Source organism: Papaver somniferum, chromosome 8 (assembly GCF_003573695.1).
Source record: "Papaver somniferum cultivar HN1 chromosome 8, ASM357369v1, whole genome shotgun sequence".
In the NCBI taxonomy this organism is placed as follows: domain Eukaryota; kingdom Viridiplantae; phylum Streptophyta; class Magnoliopsida; order Ranunculales; family Papaveraceae; genus Papaver; species Papaver somniferum.
Genome location: NC_039365.1, coordinates 152,320,769 through 152,343,304, shown reverse-complemented (window position 1 = coordinate 152,343,304; position 22,536 = coordinate 152,320,769). Strand labels below are relative to the sequence as shown.

At 35.5% G+C, this 22,536-nt stretch overlaps 3 protein-coding genes across 4 annotated transcripts; 2 read left to right on the top strand and 1 right to left on the bottom strand.

Moving 5' to 3' along the window:
- Positions 1-7,560: 7,560 nt before the first annotated feature.
- On the top strand, positions 7,561-12,603 carry LOC113303543 (phytochrome-associated serine/threonine-protein phosphatase-like). Its single transcript, XM_026552573.1, has 10 exons — positions 7,561-7,867; positions 8,566-8,712; positions 9,733-9,800; positions 10,280-10,337; positions 10,678-10,788; positions 10,890-10,940; positions 11,336-11,479; positions 11,584-11,679; positions 11,782-11,853; positions 12,086-12,603. The coding sequence occupies exons 1-10, from the start codon at positions 7,787-7,789 to the stop codon at positions 12,167-12,169; spliced, it is 912 nt and encodes a 303-aa protein (XP_026408358.1). The 5' UTR covers positions 7,561-7,786; the 3' UTR covers positions 12,170-12,603.
- Positions 12,604-14,457: 1,854 nt separating this feature from the next.
- Positions 14,458-15,402, top strand: LOC113306219 (factor of DNA methylation 1-like). Its single transcript, XM_026555179.1, has 3 exons — positions 14,458-14,736; positions 14,826-15,047; positions 15,169-15,402. The coding sequence occupies exons 1-3, from the start codon at positions 14,458-14,460 to the stop codon at positions 15,400-15,402; spliced, it is 735 nt and encodes a 244-aa protein (XP_026410964.1).
- Positions 15,403-16,156: 754 nt separating this feature from the next.
- On the bottom strand, positions 16,157-21,124 carry LOC113303541 (methionine aminopeptidase 2B-like). 2 transcript variants are annotated; one of them, XM_026552572.1, is made up of 13 exons: positions 21,023-21,124; positions 20,377-20,527; positions 19,658-19,751; positions 19,019-19,055; positions 18,814-18,921; positions 18,453-18,552; positions 18,112-18,257; positions 17,941-18,032; positions 17,686-17,780; positions 17,225-17,321; positions 16,955-17,098; positions 16,642-16,859; positions 16,157-16,509 (listed from the first exon to the last, which is right to left on the bottom strand). In XM_026552572.1, the coding sequence occupies exons 2-13, from the start codon at positions 20,494-20,496 to the stop codon at positions 16,399-16,401; spliced, it is 1,362 nt and encodes a 453-aa protein (XP_026408357.1). In that variant the 5' UTR covers positions 20,497-20,527; positions 21,023-21,124; the 3' UTR covers positions 16,157-16,398. The 2 variants fall into 2 exon arrangements, with proteins under 2 accessions (XP_026408357.1, XP_026408356.1); XM_026552571.1 differs by lacking the exon at positions 21,023-21,124 and adding an exon at positions 20,844-21,000.
- Positions 21,125-22,536: the final 1,412 nt, after the last annotated feature.

Below are 22,536 nucleotides of genomic sequence, written 5' to 3'. Positions count from 1 at the left end.
GTAAAAGTTTTAGATTAAGGTATACTTGGGTACCCTCGTCTTTTCAGGAACAACATCTTATTTTCGAAATTTAAGTGAATATAAAATTGAATGTTTGAAAAGAGAAATTAACCATGCAATAGAGTTTTGAAGAGATCATACCTCCAAATCTTTTACCGTGGCTTATACCTTTCATTTGAAAGAAGAAAGGAAAAAATAAACAGAGAAAACGATAATGCGTTGTTTTCATTTTTTTCGTTTTTAAAACCTGAAAACAATGGAGAAAGTTTTCAGAAAACATGTTTAGCAAACGTGTTTCATTCTGTTTTCCATTTTAAAAACATAAAATGGTTTTTAAAATCCATATCAAACATAGCCTTAGGTTTTGTTTGTCACGGTTATTATAAATCGTGTTCGTGATAAATGTTGACTAATAAACAAACTTCAACATTTTGGTTCTCAGTTGATAAATGTTCGAAAAATTTGTATCAACTTTATTAAACAAACTTGTACCATTATACGCCATGAACAGTCTAAAGGTAACCGAAAAAAGTTAAGCCATATCATTAGAAAATAACACCAAACTAAGTCATAAAGCAACTACAAAACACTATGAGAACAAAAGATAGTAATTGGGGGCTGTCTTCTGACATCAGTAAAACATACTTATAGATCAATTTCTTCGTAAACTTAAAATATAAATGTAATTATTGTTAGTGATACAAATATTTTACATCAAACATAATTGACTTATCAAAAGAGTACAACTTCTATTTCGTCTGGACATAGCTATGTTTGATTGAAATCAAGTTGATTTGTGATTCGTAGTTCACTACCTCACTACCCAAAAGGTTAAATCAAGTTGACAGAACTTAAAACTGTTCACTGAAAGTACAAAAACTTGCGTGAAACCAAGATAGTCTTAGTTATACATTAATATTTAAATCTAAGAAGCAAACTACACAAATCAAGGAATAAAGGGTACCCTGGTTTACCACCCCACATTGAGACAATACTGGGTTGCATGAAATTTTTTTCTAAAGAATGCCCAACCACCCTGAGTGATTAAGTTGTCCATATCTCCAACACCATAGTTCGGTTATCATCAATGGTCCAAACCAATACTGGTTCAAGAAAATCATTGGAACAATTTATAGGCATCATGTTTCCATGATACATTAATTAGCCAAATGTAAAAATTCTAACAAATTCAATCTAAGGATTATATTTAAAAAGTCAAACAAACATAATCATTACGGTGATGCAAGGACCATCATTGTATGGCTTTTACATGTCAGAAAGTTATCTTGAAAAAGTACTGAAAGTCAAGTTCTATTATGTGAAATTATGGTATGAAAGATGTTGCTTACACGATATTTATCTCAGAAAATATCTCCATCATAAATCAAGCACAATTTTTAACATTTATCTCCATAAAAAGTGTCCATCATGATCCTAATGTTTGGTTATGTTTTTAAATTATAAGTTTGTAAATAGAACTAAAAAATTCACCTTTATAATAGAACTTCTTAATCTAATCAATCACCTTATTCGCTTCCCTACTGTTATAAAATCAGTGATACCCGCAACTAACTTCAACTAAAGCCCCTAAAATTCAATTAACAATGAGGTTGTACCTTAACCTCAACTTCGATCTCTTCAATTTTAGTTGGTTAAAGTTCTTTGACGCTTCTACAAGTCTCACAAGTTAGGGTTTCTTTTGGCGGAGAAAAAATAATGGTCAAAGGAAAAAGAATAGAAGATGAGTGAGAGAGAAAGCGGAGGTTTAAGAGAAAGATTTAATAATTATACAATATCAATGTCATGTTTGTATTCAATAACGATTACAGATGATCATGCTTCAAAAGTAAATATTTTACTAAATATCAATTTAGGAAGAGAATTAGTTTTCATACATGAGGTCAGAATGGATAGTTGAATAATGCGAACTGAAAGTCCGAGACAATAGTATAACGGTCTAGCGGTCCTTTTGCCTGAGCATAAGTAGATATGGTTGAGTTGAGTTATCTAGGATGAGGTATAATCCTGACCATCCTCTTTGAAAAACGAATTCGGCCAATCTCGACCATCCTTGTTCATTGGACACATAGACACCACTTCTTCTTATAATGTAGTCAATTTAGGAAGAGAATTAGTTTTCAACATTTGGATACATGAGGTCAGAATGGAGAATGGAATAATGCGGATCGAGAGTCCGAGACAATAGTACAACGGTCTAATCGTCCTTCGTCTGGGCATAAGTAAATATAGTTGGGTTGAGTTATCGGCTGAGGCATAATCCTGACCGTCCTCCTTGAAAAAACAATTCGGCCAATCTTGATCGACACTACTTCTTCCTATAATGTCTTCCAGAATCAAATGCTTAAAATAAATACCATGTAAATGGTGTGGATGCTTGTAGATGCATTATTTATGTTGCCTCTTTGGTTTATTGGGGGGGGGGGGGGGGGGTTGAACCCCTCTTATAATTCTTGTAATTACGTTTTTTTGCTTTAATAAATCTTTGGACTTAGCAAAAAAAAAAATGGTTGATGTTGCAGTTGAGATTACAGATTAAAGTAAAAGGAAAGGTGCAGTGATGAGAATGGGTGGTAGTGGCTTTCACCGAATTTAGAAGAGCGAAGAATGAACCAAAGTGCGATCTGAGTTTAGATTTAGAAGAGGAATATCTGAACGTCCCTAGTCGACCCCGAACATCACTCTCCAGTAATTTCTTTCACCCAAAACCCACATCTTAACATTTACTGAAATTTCTTAGCCGTCCAAACCAAAAACTCCATCCGGGTGACATAGACTGCCAGATAGACCTTTCGGATCAATCCTGACCATTCAATGACTTTTTGATCTCAAAGTCAAATGCCACCTTTTTTTATAACAATGAATCAAGTCGCCATATTAACTTCAAAAGTTTTTCCTTTATTTTATTCTCTTTTCATTAACACACATAGCAGTAGAGAAATCTGAAGGATTATAAACAACAACTCAATGCAATCTTTAGATTCTCATTTCAATTTGCTTCTCTTTTTCTTCTCTATTTGTTTCTAGGTAATCCGTGTACTTAAATCCAAAATTAATCCTCCATTGAAGATCTTAGATGTTAATGTGAATTTTAGATCTAAATCAATAAGGTTTTAGATTTTGTGCCGCAACAGAAAACTGATTTTTGATACTCTAAACAAAACTGATTTTTAAAACCATAACCCATGGATCAAAAAATTAATGAATCAAGCTATTGATCTCGGACGCTATCTTTACGAAGATAATGAAACTTACATTATGATGATACAAGATTTTATTTTTTTGAGAAAAAAGCTACACAAAAAAAAGGTACACCTTCGAAAAATATATACCATCGGGTTTAATACCATAGATTTTTGTTGGTTAGAACAAAAGATAGGAACAAAAATAACAGGGAGAGCAAAAGAATGCTAGAATAGAAAGATGAGACGAAAAATTTGGGCAAAGCACCATCTAACTAGTTTAAAAAGGTTAAAATTCTAAAAAGTAGTTCCTTATCATGTCACTTGGGCAGCTTGCTGGGCGGGTTATTATTTCAGCTGTCTAAAAATCACTTGGATAGTAGGTATCATCTTTTATTATTATGGGTATCTTTTTTGATTTAACACAAAGAAGACATGTGAAGTCAAAACTTGGTGCCATTAATTTTTTACTACTTCTTACAATTTCAAACCAAAGGCTCTTTAATAAAAAAAGAAAAGAAAAAAATCTCATAAAGAGTAATAAGACCTTCCAATTGATGAGTTCAAAACATTCATGATTGCTAATAAAGTAGAAAATGTATATAAGACATTTGCAATGAAAACCAAAAAAAAAGTATTTGAAGAGAGCATTACAAAAAGCGGCAGTTATAATCACTGGTTTAGCTACTACTACTGTAAGCGCCAAATATCAGACTTGAATATATGATCCTTATCTTAAACAATGATAAACTATTGAATCTCGGGGCCTAACTAACCTCGAGAACCGTCTTGGAAGGGTTAGGGTTGTTGAAGGATTATAAATTGCGGGATCTTAAACTTTCCATACTATGTGGGTCTGATCTCTACAAGCCCCCTCGTGTGTAGCAATGTTGGGTCTAACACGTGTAGACAATCTGGTCAAGTAGATCCAAAATGGATATAAATTTATTAATCTTTTTTGGAGTAACAAGTCCATTATTAACTCCAATAATAGCTCTTGAAAAGGAGAGAGTACCTAGTGCACCACCGTAATACAATCAAAAGTAGGTGAAAGTAAAGACCCTTGATTAAAATTATAGATAAAGTTTTTCTCTTTTTCTTCCACAATCAATATGTGTAGACCAAAGGTCCATGTACCCGATTGTGTTAAAGAGTTCTTGGACGATCTCAAAAATGAATATCCAAGATCAATCTAGTTGCATCTGAACTCTAATAAGTATGAAACTTGTAATTTATTTTCAAGACGAGAAAACAAAATACATGTTTTTTTTTATCTCAGATAATAAGGACTTACACTAAATAAATTAATTAAGTACGACTTGTGCAATTCGTATTATAACGATAAATAATTAATACAAGACGGAAAAATAAAAACACAAGACACTAGAATTTTGTTAACGAATAATGCACTGGTGGAAAAATCATGGGGCCTCGTACACCTTCGAACACCATAGTGTATTAATCCGCTACAGACACTAGCCTATTATCAAACTTCATACTGGAATGCAGTTGAAAACGAATTAACCCTCCAAGAAATTTAGTTGTAGTCGTGTTCCTTACGTCTATTGCACCTCACAAGATTCTACACACTTGATTCCCTTAGCTGAAGTCCTTCACAACATAAGAGTTACTTCAATGTCAGCGAAGAATTTTAATACCTATTTTCTTATATCAGATAAGCCTATTTGATTTTCCTTTTGATATGTATCAATCCATATTAGGAAATCTGTTTGCAGTAAACAAAGTCCAACGAACATCATGAATCCATAACACTTACATTCTGTTAGCAGAGAAGCCTAGATCATTAACCACCTCTCAATAAAAATTCAAGCAAATTAAAGAAGAGTTTAGATATCTATCTTGAGGAATCACAAAGTCTGAGACTAGGAGAACTTTATAGTTTATATCTATCTTGTTCATGATCTAAAATCCGAGAACTTCAATAACTAGTAGAACAAGATCCGGATACAAGAAGTATCAAGTAAAAAGATAGTCTGACCGGGCTTCATGAATCTATAAATGAAATTTTCAAATTCTTAACCTAAAATCAGTTTAGTGAAGAACTTATGTTATAAAGAACGATTCTAGCTTTGCAACTAGAATACCAGAGTGTCAGAGATTAAGAAATTATGTTGCAAGAGTCTCTTTATTTATAGATTTTTAAGGTTACAAATAGCTTTGACTTCAAGATAAGGTTGTTTGATATTCGAGCAAAGACTTTCTAGGTTTAGATGAAATTCTTATTAGAAATTCATGTAAGCATGTGAAAAGTCCTCCTTCAAATTATGCAGAAGAGTATGCATTATGGTCTGGTTTTGGAACCGTGCACAATGATAGTCCATATCGGTAAGTATGCCTTCAAACTTGCAAGTAGTAACGATGTTCAATAACACTCAAGATTAAACAATAATCCACAAGCCCAAAGAGATTTTATGAATGAAGTTGTCTTAGAAGTGTCTATGATAGTTTTAGAAAAAGTGAACATAGATATATAAAATATGTTAGAGCACTGCTCGGTCGAACTCCCAAGGGTTGCTATCTCAAGCTTGTTTGTCAAATTTAGTTGCCAAAACTATAAGTCTTGATTTCTAATCTACTTATAGCTAAGTCTCGGATTAGGATAGAAAGTGTAGTTGAGCTTTAAATCTCACGACGATCATCGATTGAAGACGAAGAACTACTGAGCTTGTGAAACTTCACCAACAAAAGGTATGTGGAGACTTGAACTCATCTATCACTCAAAAGTTTATATACTCTAGCTCCTATTTGAGACAAAAGTCGTATAGCTATATAAACTTCGATTATACACATTTGATATTCCGAGCTGAGTTTAACTCGCTCACATATTTCTCGAAATATATGTTGGTAAGCTTTTGCTTTAACAAAGTTCATCTTATATTCTTGACGAAAGTCAAAATATGATCATGTGAAAATCTCCTGATAACATCTTATATAATTTGTGTGAGACAATTTCACACCTCTTCCATACTTCACGTAATTTCACACTTCTCAAAATTCTTTTAATTTTTCGTAATGTGAATCCTAACATGGCTGAGTTCATAGAAGACCAACATGCCGCCTAAATCTAAAGATATGTTAACTGAGCCAATGTGGGAATTCATCCAAGAAGAAATAAAGGTGCCAAATTTACTTTCGTCGAAGATGAATGTAGGAATCATGTTTATTTTGGCCAAGATCGTAACGTTGGTGAACATGAACAAGCAAGGCCATTGCGGAAAAACATATTTCGGAAACTTTAAGAAGAAATAATAAACCTCTATAATCGTGATGCGAACGTGTTGAGTGCTCGGTTCGTTGTAACCAGCAAGCAAATAACTATGTATGTTGCTCTGGTAATGCAGCCGTTCGAACCCAAGAAATGGTGAAAGCCTGTCGAACATTGATGAAAAGTGTCGGGGCGGAGTGACTCCAGATAAACGCAAAAGATTTTGAATATGTAAGTTGTTATGATATGTTCAAAGTGTTGTCCAGATATAGTCCAGTCTTGTAATTTTAAGTAAAGTTTTAATTTTTTTTAATTCTTAACTCTAGTTAAAATGTAAGTTTTAATTTTTCGTAATTTCTTGATTAAACGTATGTTTCAATTAAATGTGAACCTAATTAAATTCAGGTTTTAAATAAGTTTCGACGTATCAAAAATATAAAGCTAGTTTGCAACAATACTTCTTATTTTAAGTCAAATTTTCAAATTCATTAACAACTGCACTCTCTTACAAGATTTAAACTTCAAATTAATTAATAATACTGCGCCATTTTACAAGATATATACTTGGAGATAAAAATTTAAATAAAGACTTCAATAAAAATCTATGACAATTGTTAACCTTCTGGTCTTCTTCACTTGGAAAACTTCCATTCGTCGCGCTCAAAAAAGATTTTCCTTTGTTTATGACTAGTATACTTAACTTTCAGAATTTTTTTGCCTTTCCTTGCGTTGAACTCTTCTTTTCTTTTAGCTTGACGTTTGACTTGGTTAATATTCAAAATTTGAAGACTTCTTTGCTTTTCACCTATTTCTTTATAACTATCACATATTTTATCGATGACAATTTCAAGTACTACAAAAAAAAAATCAAATTAGGTCGCCAAATCTGCTATTTTTTTTAGATTGGGGAAGAGAGAAAAAGTGTTGCGTAAAGATTTTGGTATAGAAAGTCAAATTTGAAGATCACCTATTTATAGACGACAACAAAGAACCCTCTACCGCTAGCTCGATAACATCTCCATCGTTGAACCATTTTCCAATAGTAGCACTGCTAGTTTGCCAGGCCACCCACCATAGCAAATGGAATTTGTTTGCATTAACGTTTTGTTCAAGAACCAAGTTGAGGGCGTATTTATCCGGTTGCAGAGCCAGTCGTCCTACTTCATACACTCGCCCGAGAAACAGAGGGAGAGAGAGAAAAAAGAGAAAACTTCTATTTATTTCGCTGCTTCTTCTGTTTTTTGTGTTCTCTCCTCCTCGTTTGATTCTTTTCAAATCTCAAATTTCTCACTTATTCACTTACACACACTCTCTCTCTCTTTCTTGATTGTTGAACTCATCTCCTTTTTCCTTAGCCGCCATGGATCTAGATCTATGGATTACAAAGGTTAAAGAAGGTCAACATTTAATGGAAAACGAACTTCAACTTCTTTGTGAATATGTAAGCTTCCTCTCTTTCTTTATGGCAATTTCTGAATACAGTATTTATTGTTCTATGTTTGGTTTTAGGTTTTGTTTAGTTTTCAATTTAGTTTATATGAACTGAGAGATTAAATTAGGGTTAGGTCTTGGTTCTTTTCTTACTTTGATTCTTGTTTTATCTGTTATTTGCTCTTAATTTAGTTTCTGATTGGTGTAATTTTTAATTCTTGACGTGGATAATTATAAAAATGATAAATTGTTGATGTAGAATGGCTAAATCCCAGACCCAGAACTGAAATTTGCTTTCTTTACTCATTTGATTCATGGGGATTGGGAATATTTATTCTGAATGGCTCATTTCAAGAAACCCTAGCAGAGGCATTGATGCACCGTTTATATTTTGCGCATTTTAAAAGCTCTAGTAGATAACTAGTTATTGGGGTTGTTGGAAGTTGGGGAATCTATTGTTAGACTTGTTTTAGCTGCATATTTCTACTCTGGGCGAATATAACATAGAAATGATAAGTATTGTTCGAGTTTTTGTGTTACATGAGCCGTACTTTGAATGATCTTGAATTTCTATTGTTACTACTAAGCATAAGTTCCTATTGTTACTGGTAGAAAAACAAGCTTCTTATTGCTTTGGATAGCAGCTTCTCTTAGGTCGGGGGCCAATGTTGGCATTGCTTTTGTTAACATTTTTTTTTAACGTTACAGGTGAAGGATATTCTCATCGAGGAATCTAATGTCCAACCTGTAAATAGCCCAGTCACTGTTTGCGGTGACATCCATGGCCAGTTTCATGATCTTATGAAACTCTTCCAGACTGGTGGTCATGTACCAGAAACTAATTATATATTTATGGTAAGCACATTAGGTTTCCCTTTTCTGTTTGTAATTTCAATTTTCCATGTCTTTTACATTGCTGCCTCATGATACAACATATATAACCAGGCATCTAACCCAGTGAGTCTCTTTGAATTTGTTAAAACCGTTAACGTCTTAGTTTGAACCCCATGCAACTTAAATCAGGGAATCTACTCTTTTTCATGATTACTTAGAGGAATCATGGTTTTAGCTATTTTAGGATCTTTGGAAGTGTAATCGACATAATATGGACATATACTAACATCTAAACATATAAGGTTGTGAGCATGGTTTAAAAAGGCGTTTGTGGGGCGCGCTTTAAGGCGCTTTTTTGCGCTTCAGGTCCTAGGCGCTTCTAGAGTGCCGCTTTACGAATTGGTTTATATTAGAAAGTGAAAAGTCGGCCTTTGAAGCCAAGTAGGGCTTGTTTCACGTTTTCTAACTAAATACTAATAAACCTAATTTATAGGGCATGGTGATCATGATGACGATGATTATCTACATGATGATATGAATGATGCAGACCTTCGTGGCTAGTATATTTAAATAGCTCTTGGGTAGAATATGCAATATCAGTATGCCATATGCTTAGTTAGTATAATTGTCCCTTTCATTATGTCTGAACTTCGTAGTTTTCTTTTACTAGGTTGATAACTTCTTATTTTTGTATAGTATTATATATTTCAAAAAGCTCGCTTTCGCTTTACGCTTTCGCGGCGCTTTACGCTTTGGTATGAGAGCGCTTCGCCCCACGCTTTCGCTTTTTTAAAACCTTGGTTGAGAGCTTATATTAAACCATCGTATTCCTCCGCAGCAGATTTACATAGTAGTTGGTTTTCTAGGTTGTGCATTTTTGGACAGATGTAGTGTTATGAAATAAGAACCTGCGGATATACCAGTGTGTGTTTTTGGTACAACATTTCAGGATTGACTGTTGACTGATTCCTATTTTGTTTTCTGGTTCTTTCTTTTTTCAGTATTTTGTCGGTGACATTTTTTTATCTTCTTTTGATGCAGGGCGATTTTGTGGACCGTGGATATAACAGTCTTGAAGTCTTCACTATTCTTTTGCTTCTAAAGGCAAGGTATTGGATATGTGTCTATACAGAAATTATGCTTAGAAGTATGAGATTCTAGCTTAGTTCATCCAGATCGTTGTATATATGGTGGTTGGTTTGATAGTTAGGTCTTTCGTTTTACTAGTGGTAAATATTAGAAATGAATATTGAAACCATGTCAAGGGCATAAGTTGACTACTACTAAACCTCTTTTGAAAGTGAAATCACAATTGACCATTTTGCTCCATCCCAATCATACCTGTTGTACAAGTTGATGATTGGTGGCTTGCCAGCTCCTAAACATGCTAACCTACAAATATTTTGTGTTGGTTGCTATCTTTTATTGTTCTTATAAATTTTACTCAGAATGTGAGTTGCTCTATTTATATTCAGGCTGCTTTCCTTTGCGCTTTCCGAGTATTTGATTGGCTAGCTACATTATATTTACACTTACATTCGGTTATATTCGAGAAAATTAACTTTTATGTTATATTGGTGGTTGATAGATATCCTGCACATATTACTCTTTTGCGTGGAAATCATGAAAGCAGGCAATTAACTCAGGTATTCTAATTTTGTTAGTGTTGGTAATATTTTTGTTTGGATAGACACGTTGACCATATTTGAGGTGAAATCTGTTGAGAGGAAGTCGAGGATCTAGCCTTGTTTCAGGAATTGGGAGTGGTCACTGGTTATTCATTTATTGGAAACTAAGAACGGCAAGCTCCTCTTGAATGTGAAATTGACATAGTTCTTTAGTTTATGATGTTATATTGTGGTTCCTGGATAGAAATAATATGTCAATTAGTATCTGAGGTTGTTACTTGCTGGATCCGGCCACCAAAATATTTTGTGTAATTGCTTAGTAGGTCACTTCCTGATGCGCTATCAATTGTTGCACCAGGTTTACGGTTTTTATGACGAGTGCCAAAGGAAATATGGTAATGCTAATGCCTGGAGATATTGCACTGATGTATTTGACTATCTCACACTCTCAGCCATTATAGATGGAACTGTAAGTAGCACTTAGTTTATGTATTTTGTATCTATTTCACTATCTTCCTATTTTTCAAAGATGGCCATTATGACACTACTCAAATATTTTTGGTGTGTTAGGTTCTCTGTGTCCATGGTGGTCTTTCTCCTGATGTTCGAACAATTGACCAGGTTTGTACTTTGCCCAACTTATACTATAGCAGTTCCAGACTTTGAGTTTCTGATATAAGACTTTTGAGTTTCATTGAGCTATTGCCAAAAAGCCCATCTGATTTAGACGAAACATTGATTGGTTGGAACATCTTTGCCATGGTCGGTGTGTTGAGTGGATGTCTAAAGGAAGCATCTGACATGTTAGTTTAGGTTATTAGGCTTGTGGACCATCTGTTTATGACATGTTATATAAGAAAAAGGCGGGCATCAGGACTGACAGGGTGTCTGTTGTTGTAAAGATGTAAAAAAAGACCTTCAAGATCAACTCTTTATGATGGTCTCATATTTGCTGCTGTCATTTTTGTTCATCTTCCCTTGCACTTATATCTAGCTTGTTCTTGTTACATTGTCAGATGAGGGTCATTGAGCGAAGTTGTGAAATTCCTCATGAAGGTCCTTTTTGTGATCTCATGTGGAGTGATCCCGAGGAAATTGAAACATGGGCAGTCAGTCCAAGGGGAGCAGGTTGGCTTTTCGGATCTAGGGTAACAACAGAGGTATGCAACAGTGTATTAATATCCATTCAAATTCTCAGCTAGCCCAATTCCAGATATCCCTAATGCACTATTTTCATGAATGTTTCTTTTGTACTTCTCTGCAGTTTAATCACATAAACAACCTGGATCTTGTTTGTCGGGCTCATCAGCTTGTGCAAGAAGGTCTCAAGTACATGTTTCCGGATAAAGGCCTAGTAACTGTGAGTAATAAATCTTATCTATGCAGTAACTTTTAAAATGGTAATAAGCGTATTGTGGTCCTAAGCTGCTTCTGAACGGTGTTTCTTTCTTTGACACTTTAGGTGTGGTCGGCACCGAATTATTGCTATAGGTGTGGAAACGTAGCTTCGATACTGAGCTTCAATGAGAATATGGTAAATTCTAGAGCCTTCACACCCCCACCCCCCCACCCCCCCCACCCCCCCCCCACCCCCACACCCCTTTAAACTTGGGTCACTTTTGGATGCCTTTGCGCGTTGGATCGTACTTGTTACCAGTCCTTTCTTAGGGGGCAAATTGAAAAAGTTTTATTTTTGAGCCAACTTTTGAAAATATGGATAGGCCAAATGTCCCACCACTGATCTTGATTTCAAATGCTTATGATAGGAGAGGGAGGTGAAATTCTTTACAGAAACTGAGGAGAACAATCAGATGAGAGGACCCAGATCAGGAGTCCCTTATTTCTTATGATCTGGGATCCTGTGTCATCACAGAATTATTATTTATATGATTTTCAGAAGCTTGGCAATCCCATGTCTCCATCTTCGCCTGATGAAGAAAGGAAAGCAAAGTTAACACTTGTTACGAGGAAGAGGCCTAAAGCACATTGAACATCATTCTTATTTCAAGATGCTGAGCTTCACTGATCATGCGATGTCACTATTTATAGTGTTGTATATTAGTGAGTTGACCTTTTTAAGTTTTTGATATTTTGGGTTGATGTTAGTTTCATTAATATAATGTAATCTAAAACAAAGTTGTGGGTCTGTGTTCGGGTTTTTGGATTGTTGATTTGCAATAGCATCTGAAATCTGAATACATGCATTTTCTGTTTAGATAACAAATTGTAAAAGCACATTGGATGATGTTAATGAAAAATTCAATTTTAGTTCTTTATTAATACATCACTGAAGCCACTCTTTTCGGGTACGCTTTCTCTGTAAAATTATTTTGGTACTGTATAATTACACTTCAGGTCAAGCTGGACAACCAGAGTATGTAACGGTGGAGTTTCCATCACTAATCAGCTGTTGCATGAACAGAACCATGGAAGATGTTGTAGTGCACCCATTATCAGTTGTAGAGCAAAACTTAATGTACCAGCCTGAGCCATGTTAATAATAATAACAATGAAGTACCAACCATGGTTGCTGCTGAGCTTAATGCGTTATGGCAGGCTTTTCTACGACCATGGGGGCAGTTGCCCCTGCACGGGGATTTGGAAAGCTGCACAACCCATCAACAAACCACTAAAATGCTGGCAATTGCCCTTGCATGGGGAATCTCTAGGGTCACATCCAGCAGTTAGTTACCAACACATGGCGTGTCCGTGTTGTTTGCATATGGAGTTCAGTTACTTCCGACTGACAAAGCATGAAAGAGCCTGGCTGAATATACTCCGTGAGGTTAGTCATGATCTTCTGAAAAGATGGAAAAGTATATTACTTGTACTACTGTTATTCTACTTCTCCACTATTCTGTGTTTTTTTTCTTCCGTTTTCTTAAAATCAAGGAATTATAGAAGGAATTTATTCCCATTTTGACAAACCCATGTCTCATAATTTCATTTGGGGTGAAACAAAAAGAACCTGGCAAATTAATTAGGTTTGCAAACTTGTGATTTCAAGTTTGGATTGACACATTACACATTAAGTTGATCAATAATGAGCTATGAAGTTCTTAAAGTTCTGAAATGTGGAGGAGTTCGTATTTGTTGATGTTACTGTTATTTAGTTTTCATGTGATCTTGTTAAGTTCTTGATTTGTTCTTGTTTGCCATATAGATTATTTTGAAGGTTCAAGCTTAATGGCGACTCACTTATATGAAGAGTTAAGGAGACTGCAGAACCTGGTTTGTACGCTAGCCACAGATATAGATATAAAGAACGAAACAATGGAAAACATGGAAGAAAAGGCGACCGAACTTTCGACTTCCCTTAGTATAATGGCAGAAGAGAGAATTAACCTGAATGAGGCCTATCTTGAGGTCTCTACGTCCCTTCGTTGCATGACGGAGGAAAGAGATCACCTAAATCAAGCCTATGATGAGCTCTATATGTCCCTTTGTAGAGTGAAGGAAGAAAGAGATCACCTAAATCAAGCCTATGATGAGCTCTATATGTCCCTGGCTAGAATGAGGGGGGAAAGAGATCACCTAAATCAAGCCAACATTGAGCTCTCTACGTCCCTTAGACGAGTTATGGAAGAAAGAAATGACATAAATGAAGGTTTTCTTGAAGGTAACAAAGTTGCAGAATATAATGTCAGATACTATTTCATGTTTTTAACGCATTTTTTTTTCGAATACGTTTTTTCAGTTAGCCTTCTTATTTAGGAATCACTTAACTCTAACACCTATAGTGAATCTTAATGTTATTTCAGAAATGAGAAGAATGCAGAGAATTATGTACGAGAATCAGATATTGAAGAGGGAGCTAGATACTCTAAGGAAAGAAATCGAGAAGCCTGAGGCCCAATCGGATCTCAATAGCAAGCAACTTATGGTTTTAAGCGAAGAGGTACTAATGCTTTTGTCAACTCCAACTGTATTTGATAAGAAAAACCCTCAATCAGTGTATCAGTTAAGATTTTTTTGTGCAATCTTGTGAACTATGAAAGGCAAGCTCGTGGCAGTGAAAGAAATTGCATTTACAATTTACCAGATAGTAGTTAGAAACTATATATTTATTTGGATTGCTATTGCAATGCAGGTTACAAGCCTAAACATAGTGCAAGAGCAGTCTGAAGGAGTCAATAATATGAGTATTGGAGACAATGTCCAACTCCAAATCGAGGCGGATCAATTGCGCAAAGAATTGGAAGAGAAAGATTATGAATTGGATAGTGTTCGTACCTTGACTCGAGGTGTGAGAACTGGGGACAATGCCCAACTCCAAGTCGAGGCGGATCAATTGCGCAAAGAATTGGAAGATAAAGATTATGAATTGGACAGTGTGCGTACCTTGAATCAAACCCTTATTGACAAAGAGCACCAGAGTAACCGTGATCTACAGGAGGCACGCAAAGTTTTGATCGAGGTAAGAAGTTTATGGATGACTTATTCCTCATGCCCCATAAGTACTTTTGCTATTTGCTGGAAAGCTAAGTAATTATTCTTGTGTTAAAGGCTTTGGATGACTCTGGAAATAAGCGCCATAACCGTGCTAATATTGGGATTAAACGGATGGGGGAGCTGAATGCGAAACCATTTCGAGATGCTTGCAGCCAGAAGTTCTCACCTTCAGAACAAGAAACAAAATTTGCTGAGTTATGTTCACTGTGGCAGAAGCATATACAAAATTCAGAGTGGTATCCTTTTGAGAATGTTGCTATCAACAACAACCTTCATGTGAGTCTCTCAATCTGTAAAACTCTCCAGATATTACTTGTTCTCATGTCAGTTTGTGTCATATTTACTTTTATCTATCCATGTGAATGCATATGAGCATTCACAACCCTGTATGGTGCAGGAAGTTATAAATGAAAATGATGAAAAATTGAAAGAGCTGAAAGATGAATGGGGCCAGGAAGTGTATGACGCCGTGACTTCTGCTTTACTGGAGATAAATAAGTATAATGGCAGTGGAAGATATCCAGTCCCCGAGCTTTGGAATTTTAGGGAAGAAAGGCAAGCCAGCTTAAAGGAAGTAATGCAGTATGTGGTTCAAAAATGGAATGCACTTAAAAATAAGCGCCGGAGATAAAAGCTCAAGGCGAGTATTCATTTGTGCACCAATTTTATTCAGTTTTTCTTATAGAAGAAACTAGATTCAAATTCCCAAGTAAAATTTGATCCTATTAATTGCTCTAGATTACTTTCTTTATTTTGTACATGAATGCTACAGATTTTATGAAATGCGAATGATAGTTTTATCCATTCGCAGCATGCCTAGGTAGAATATCGGAAGTCAACAAAAGTTGCAAGACTCAGGTAATCAATCAGCAGAGGAAAGGTGCAAGAACTGTAGGGAACCGGAGGACAGGAGAGAGAAACTTACTTGGAATACTCATACTGAAATGGCACCCTACCATTGAAAGGCTCTTTTCTTTTGCTAGAAGTCCTCAAAGTTAAACGCCAGCAGCCGTATTTTGCTTGTACCAGTACAGAGTTTTTTAATTTCTTCAAAGATGTGCAGATTATGCAAATACTGCTCTCATCCAAAATTTCAGTTTGCATAGTTGAATACTCAACAAAGTAGAATCCAAAGTATTATTTTCTTTTTTCTTTTTTTGTTTATTTAATAAGGAAAATTTCTTTGAAAATTACTGAACTACATCAAGCTTCTCAGGAATGAGAGAAGATAACACTGGTAAGTTCTCTAACCAAAATGCAGAACTATTACTTAGCCTAGCATCCGAGATGTGATTCAGTGACCCGTAGGCAACCCAAGAACAGCAGTGCAGATTTAAGCGCCACCTTTCTTGTTCAGAATTAAAGAGGCCTTTTTGGAGGTCAACTAGCCAATTACAGATATTTGTAATTCAAATTATATGACATCTTTAAATCTTTTACACCTTTGGAGTTACTGGAGAAGCTTTTATAATAACACTTGACATACTAATTTCAGGTTTTTCCAATTCTTACTCAACAATGACGGTTCCCATACAAAAAGACAAATTAATCAAGAAAACCTTGGGTACATAGTCCTCTCAACAACACTGCTATAAAGTTTTTATTCAAACAACCGCTCCTTGCGTAACTAATAGTCATCGCCTCTAGATATCACCTCTTTGCAGGTTGGCCGTAGCAGGATGGTATGCTCAAACTGAGAAACGTAGCTTCCCTTAATGTCGCACAGAGGGGGGTAGGGCTAAGGGGGAAAAAGAGAGGAAAAAACCATGTCATGTTCAATTCATTTCTTACTAAAAACAAGATAGTGAAAGGATACACAAATAGAACCTTCCAAAAACATGAAGAAGTTGTCAAAGTTAGCAAGGAGTACCTGAACAACGCCATTGTCACAAAGGTTCTTTAATGCCATTAAGTATTTAGATTCCCCAATTCGGTCCAAGTAACGTCTGCAGAATGCCAATGTCGAGAAATTCTTGTTGATAGTTGCTAGCAGTTGCTTCGCTCTAGGTAGCCTTAGTGGTATGTGCCCAGCATCGAAATTTTTCATGTAGTGACTGCATTCCAGATCTTCTCTAACATACCCTTTCCCTGCGATTTTAAGAGATAGATTTGCTTGCTTTAGTCAATAACAGCGATAAAAACCTGAACTTTTTAATACCACGGCTCAAGAGAATAGAGGTTACCCGTGGATCCAAAAGTTTCTATTGCAAAGAATTCGCCCTCCTCCATTTTCGTTTGTTCTCCTCCTTTCACAATTGGAACTGATTTACCAGCATGAATCTGATAACTTCCAATACTATGTCCATTCAAGTTTCGGATACTTTTCACTATGCAAATAAAAATATACAGAAGGTAAACAAGAAGGCATGACATAATGCTCCCACAGAAACAAAGCAACACAAAATGAAAAAGCTTAACATTGTTAAGCAGAAAACAGGTATCAAAAATCTTACCTGGGAATATCTTTCCATTTATCTCCACTTCATACGACTCCATGACCTCTTGGATTGCAGCACCAACATCACAAAGGCGTACATCTATTCCAGCTTCCTAAGCAAGCGATAATTAAAGAGTGAGAATAGAGAAACGCTTGCTAATTTATGAATCTCGAAATAATAACTCTTTTACAAGTGGTAGCTATGCACTATGTAAAAGGCACTCCCGTTCCTGCAAAGGCTAACATACCCAAACGGGCCACACCCAAACACAAACTTCAATTGCAACAAGCATTCCACTGTTCCACATTGGTATCTCTAGAAATTTACCAACATTTTTTGCAGCGTGATAATGATAAAATAAGAAGCATTATATGTTAAACTTCTAACTAGACAAATTTTTGATGAAATTGATGAAAACCCTATCGATTAAGGCCAACATTATGACAGCAAGTCTATACGCAGGGAATACAAACTACCTTCACTCCAGTATTTGTTGCATCTTGTGTGGCCTTCAGAAGTGGATCAAACATGGGATTAAATGCCACTGTGAATGCGCAGTCGATTATATGTCCTGGACAAAGGAAAACAATAAAGTTCAAATAAGTTATTACTTACTAAAATCGACAGGAAAACAACACTCACGCTGCTAAGACTACTACTTGAAAGACGCACAATAAAAACTTGGACAAATATTAGGCGGAACATGACCAGTATAGAAATTTGTGTCATACCATCCACATGAGTACCAAAATCCAACTTCATAACATCATCATACTGAAGTACAGTCTTATCACCAGAATTGGGAGTCCAATGAGCTGCAACCCTGTAATATAATCGATGCAGCTTCAAACAAAAAGCATGCATTGAAATGTATATCAAAAGGTGGAAGGAAAAGACTTTACCAATTTAGTGAGCAACCTGTAGGGAAGGCAATGCCTGCTTGCAGACCATTCTCAGAAATTAACTTACGAACTGTATTCTCCAAAGTTTCACACATATCAATCATTGGCATTCCAGGCTTTATAATACTCCTCATGTATTTGCGAACCTGATAAAATTAAATGGAAGATCAGAATTGTAGAAAAACATCGTCTTCCGTTTTAGATTCAAGAATAGATAAACGTGATAACATTGTTCGAGAACATCTACATAGCAGTAGATGAATGTTCTACATATCATCAAAAACAGAAGAAAATATGATGTTTAACTATTCTACAAATCCCTAAATGGACAAAAGTGCAACCTGTCGGTGAACTTCAGCTGCCTGTCGAACAGCATTATAGATAGGTTTTTCAAGGCGTTCCATTTCCCTCTTTTCTTCAGAAGTGGTTCTCCACAGGTTACTAATAGCAAAAAAGAAATCAAGAAACATTAATGTCACAAAAGAGAAATACATATTCAGTAATAAGATGCATGAAACTAGTTTAGAAGAGAAAGTGCTTCTTAAATATCCAATTCAATAATTATTTTTGACAGGGCATCCAATTTTTGGTGGGACACCAAATTTACAGTACCATAATTAATTTGTTTAGAAAGACAGTTCAAGTGTAGATACAAAATGCGCGAATAAATGTGCATAATCTTAAGAAACAATAACCACTTACTCGTCTTTGTAATCTTGAATTTCGCCTTCAGGAAAATCCCCAGATGGGAAAAGTTCAACCACAGGGATGGATGGTGGATCAGTCTGCTGAAGGGGCTCTTTCTTTTTTCTGTAAATGAAAAAGTGTTAAGAAGACAGTTTCACATTAAGATAGAGAAACTTCAATGCATTGTTATAATTATTGATCATAATCAATAAGTGCTTACTTGCTTTTGTTTTTCTTTTTTTTCTTCTTGGTTATTTCTGCAAAAATATTGAAGGGTATGAGTACACCAAATAATTACAGAAACTGGTAACAGAATACAATTATTGGATATGTAATCTCAGAGGATCTAGAAGAGAGCTCCATACTGCAGAGAGCATTTTTGCGTGTACAGAACCAAAATATTTTTAGATGTCCAGGGCAATGTCCGCAAAACTGTTTCTTAAAAGAAAAGAAAAAAAAAAGGACAAGAAAGAGCAATTACTTACTAACTACTACATGATTTAAAGTCGGATTGTCAAAGTAACAAATTTAGGACTATTCAAATAATATTTTTTAAGAAACAACTGAGTGAGATAAAGCAGCAGCATAATCTAAGCCCATCAGATAGCCACATATTCCTTCAATTAGACAACATCATATAGCCATATATTTTGGTTTGATTAGCATAAAAAAGTCATTAACCCTTCCCAGGTTCAGTCCAAATGATTTTTGCTGAAGGCATTAGTGACATAAATAGCTTGACAAACAAGCAGACAGTCTAACAGTACGTCCTTCATTCCATGTAACTTCCTGATATTTCAAATGCAGAGAAAATACAGAAGAACATGGGAAAGCAAATGACTTATCCTTTGAAACTAACCTTGTGATTCAATTCCTGCTTGCTCATCCCCTTGCTCACCGTCGTCATCTTTCTTTTCAGGAGGTGAGATTCCTTTACCATTGCTATCTTGAGACTGCAAATTTTACTTTCTTCAGAAAAACAGTTCCAGAAATTTTCACTTACAGAAATAAGGTTCGCTTTATAAGACAACGTTTTAGAATGAATCATGTTTATGCATAAACTTGAAGGCAACTTGGAGTTTTACTTGAGACCAAAGAATGCAATAATTGTGCAATTAGCATAGAGCACAAACTAGTGGACCTGCTCACATCCTAGTCTAAAGAAACAGGAGCAATGTTTATTTACAGAAACTATTTTGTGACAATAAGTCAATAACAGCTTCAGCCACAAGAAAATGACAAAAAACAAAAGAACATAATATGCATGAAAGGAATTCCTATAGAATTGTTTCTCTCTAGTTTCTCGTCAGTTAAATTTAAAGTCACATAAGTTGGTAAGTCTACGAGTTTCTTTCTCAACTAAGTAAGTAAATAACTTTGACAATCTTCATCGCTCTGTTGGATACCGTGATAACTATATAACTTATATGACTGCTGCACGGTCTTGGTTGCAATTACATTGAAATCTAGAGATACAAAGAGGGAAAGGTCATGTACGAATCACTTGCTAGTTCTCAACCCCAGTATCTACCATAGGTTCTTCTTTACAAAGAAAATAAAAATAACTATCATACATACCAAGACATGATTATCATCGCCTTGCTGATTGTTGTTAATTTGGAGGCTTTTCAATTGATCAGAAACCCCAGCATTTCCCTCTACCTCAACAGCTTGAGAGTCAGTCCCAGTCCCTAACATACTTAAAAATTCTTCCTTTCCTCTTTACTTTCTGCTTATTGAAAATTATTTTGGTCAGAACTACAATATGGCAAGAAGTTACATTTAAATTGAAGAAACGAATCTACTATGACCAAGTATCGCATCACAGAACCTGTTTATCTACTGTAATCCAGAAATCAACCAGATACGAAAAAATTAACAGGACAGTCTCACAAAAGGTCCGGATAATATTAAACCCTAACTAAACAATAAAACCTATAATCAATATTTTCATATATTTATTTTTTTGCCATTAGTGGAAAAAACCAACAGATTATTGATCGCAAACAATCAAGAGCGTATATCAGATTAATGTCTAATCTTACATAAAGATTGAATCTAAAGATTGTGTAAGTTCATCGAGTAAAACAGAGTTGAAAATCCAAGCGATGAAAATATTTAAAACCCTAGGAGAGATTGTACATATAAAAGGGCAAGCAAACAGCTGACTTTAATCTAGGGTTTAATGGAGACGGAAGATACACAGAGAAAGAGGAGGTATTACCTTTTCTGCTAGCTGAGCGGTGGTTGTTGTGGGTTTTAGTTGATCAGAGCCGTCTTATGGACTACGCCAGCTAGGCCGTTGCCTAGAGCCTCAATTTGTCGAGGCCCAAAAAAAACTATTTTTCTTACTTTTTTATATCGTGTGAGTTGTGGTTAGGGGTGTAAATATTACCCGAAAAAATTCAGCCTGCCCGTACCCGCCCAAGCCCGCCTGTACCTGAAATTGCCCAAAGCCTGTTATGGCCCGTTGCGGGCTACCCGGCCTGGCCTGGATTAATTTATTGGGCGGTCTCGGGCTTTGCGATTAATTATGATGCCCGGCCTGATACCCGGCCTGGTGCCCAGCCTGAAAGGCTTCTATGTGCTATTAATCATTTAATATCCTCTTAAAAAGACTTAAAAGTTACAATTTTATAATTGTCAATTTTGTGTCAAGAAAAATAAAATATATAATTGTTTTTACTTATAATTAACCTTTTCAAAACATTAATGGTAATATATTTTCTTATTAGAAAGTTTATTGTACTCTAATTAATTATTTATTATAGCCTAAAATTAAAAATTTGTCAGTGTAATTTAAATATAAAATAATACTATTACTTTACTTACGATATGTGATGTTGGATAGGAAAGGATATTGTATTTAATACCGTTCATTTGAAAATTTAAACTTAAGAAAAAAATCAAAATAGTGGCCTGTCCGGCCCGATCTGGGCTGCCCGTATAAAAAGCGGGCTTTGGGCGGTCTTTGGGTAGCAAATTATCTACTTGTACCCGGCCTGTCCGGCCTGAATTTGTTACGGGCTCACAAATATTAAGCCCGGCCTGCCCGACCTGTCTTAGTTTTTGGGTCGGGCGGCCCGGCCTGCCCGAATTTACACCCCTAGTTGTGGTGCGACCCTAGTTAGCAATTCGGGATAGGAGACGTTCGGAACGCGATAGTACGGAAATCATACTGATTTGTAAAAGTCAAGTTTGGTCAAGAATCCGGTCATTCTTGATACAGCAGTAATACGGAACGGTATACATACGTGTATAATTCGTTTTAAAGATATGAGTTCGGTTTGCAAAAATCGGCATATACTAATAGAGAGAAGATTAAATAATATGGGAAAATGTGATTTGTGTATAAAATTTTCACATATATAAAATATATGACAAGTTAGCACCAAAAAAAAAAAAAAAACAACTCTCCATTAGCCAAAAGAAAAAGAAGCAATTCTCTTAACCCTAAGAGACAATCATAACCCTGAGAGACATAATAATATTAATCATATTTTCTGTGAGTACGATACCCTCACACCCATGGAGTCATCATTATATATTATCTTAAAAAGCGCGTATTTATATGTACTAGTTGGTCACCCGTGCTATGCACAGGCCAGTTTCTGGTTTATGATGTTTTAAAATTCAATAAGCTTATGATCCTGAAAATTAATAAAACATCCAATAAACGAATAAAAACGCAATGTAATAAAAGAAAACAAATTAAAAAGTTGTGCTTTGCTTTTTCTA

What these genes read in the sequence shown, in the direction of transcription:
- LOC113303543 (XM_026552573.1), top strand. Translation starts at nt 7,787, where the DNA reads ATGGATCTAGATCTATGGATTACAAAGGTTAAAGAAGGTCAACATTTA. An exon ending in AAACTAATTATATATTTATG is followed by an intron (nt 8,713 to 9,732) that starts GTAAGCACATTA and finishes CTTTTGATGCAG; the next exon opens with GGCGATTTTGTGGACCGTGG. An exon ending in ATGTTCGAACAATTGACCAG is followed by an intron (nt 10,941 to 11,335) that starts GTTTGTACTTTG and finishes TTACATTGTCAG; the next exon opens with ATGAGGGTCATTGAGCGAAG.
- LOC113303541 (XM_026552572.1), bottom strand. Translation starts at nt 20,496, where the DNA reads ATGTTAGGGACTGGGACTGACTCTCAAGCTGTTGAGGTAGAGGGAAAT. An exon ending in AGCAGGAATTGAATCACAAG is followed by an intron (nt 19,056 to 19,657) that starts GTTAGTTTCAAA and finishes ATATTTTTGCAG; the next exon opens with AAATAACCAAGAAGAAAAAA. An exon ending in ATTCAAGATTACAAAGACGA is followed by an intron (nt 18,553 to 18,813) that starts GTAAGTGGTTAT and finishes TTTTGCTATTAG; the next exon opens with TAACCTGTGGAGAACCACTT.
- LOC113306219 (XM_026555179.1), top strand. Translation starts at nt 14,458, where the DNA reads ATGAGTATTGGAGACAATGTCCAACTCCAAATCGAGGCGGATCAATTG. An exon ending in CACGCAAAGTTTTGATCGAG is followed by an intron (nt 14,737 to 14,825) that starts GTAAGAAGTTTA and finishes CTTGTGTTAAAG; the next exon opens with GCTTTGGATGACTCTGGAAA. An exon ending in CTATCAACAACAACCTTCAT is followed by an intron (nt 15,048 to 15,168) that starts GTGAGTCTCTCA and finishes TGTATGGTGCAG; the next exon opens with GAAGTTATAAATGAAAATGA.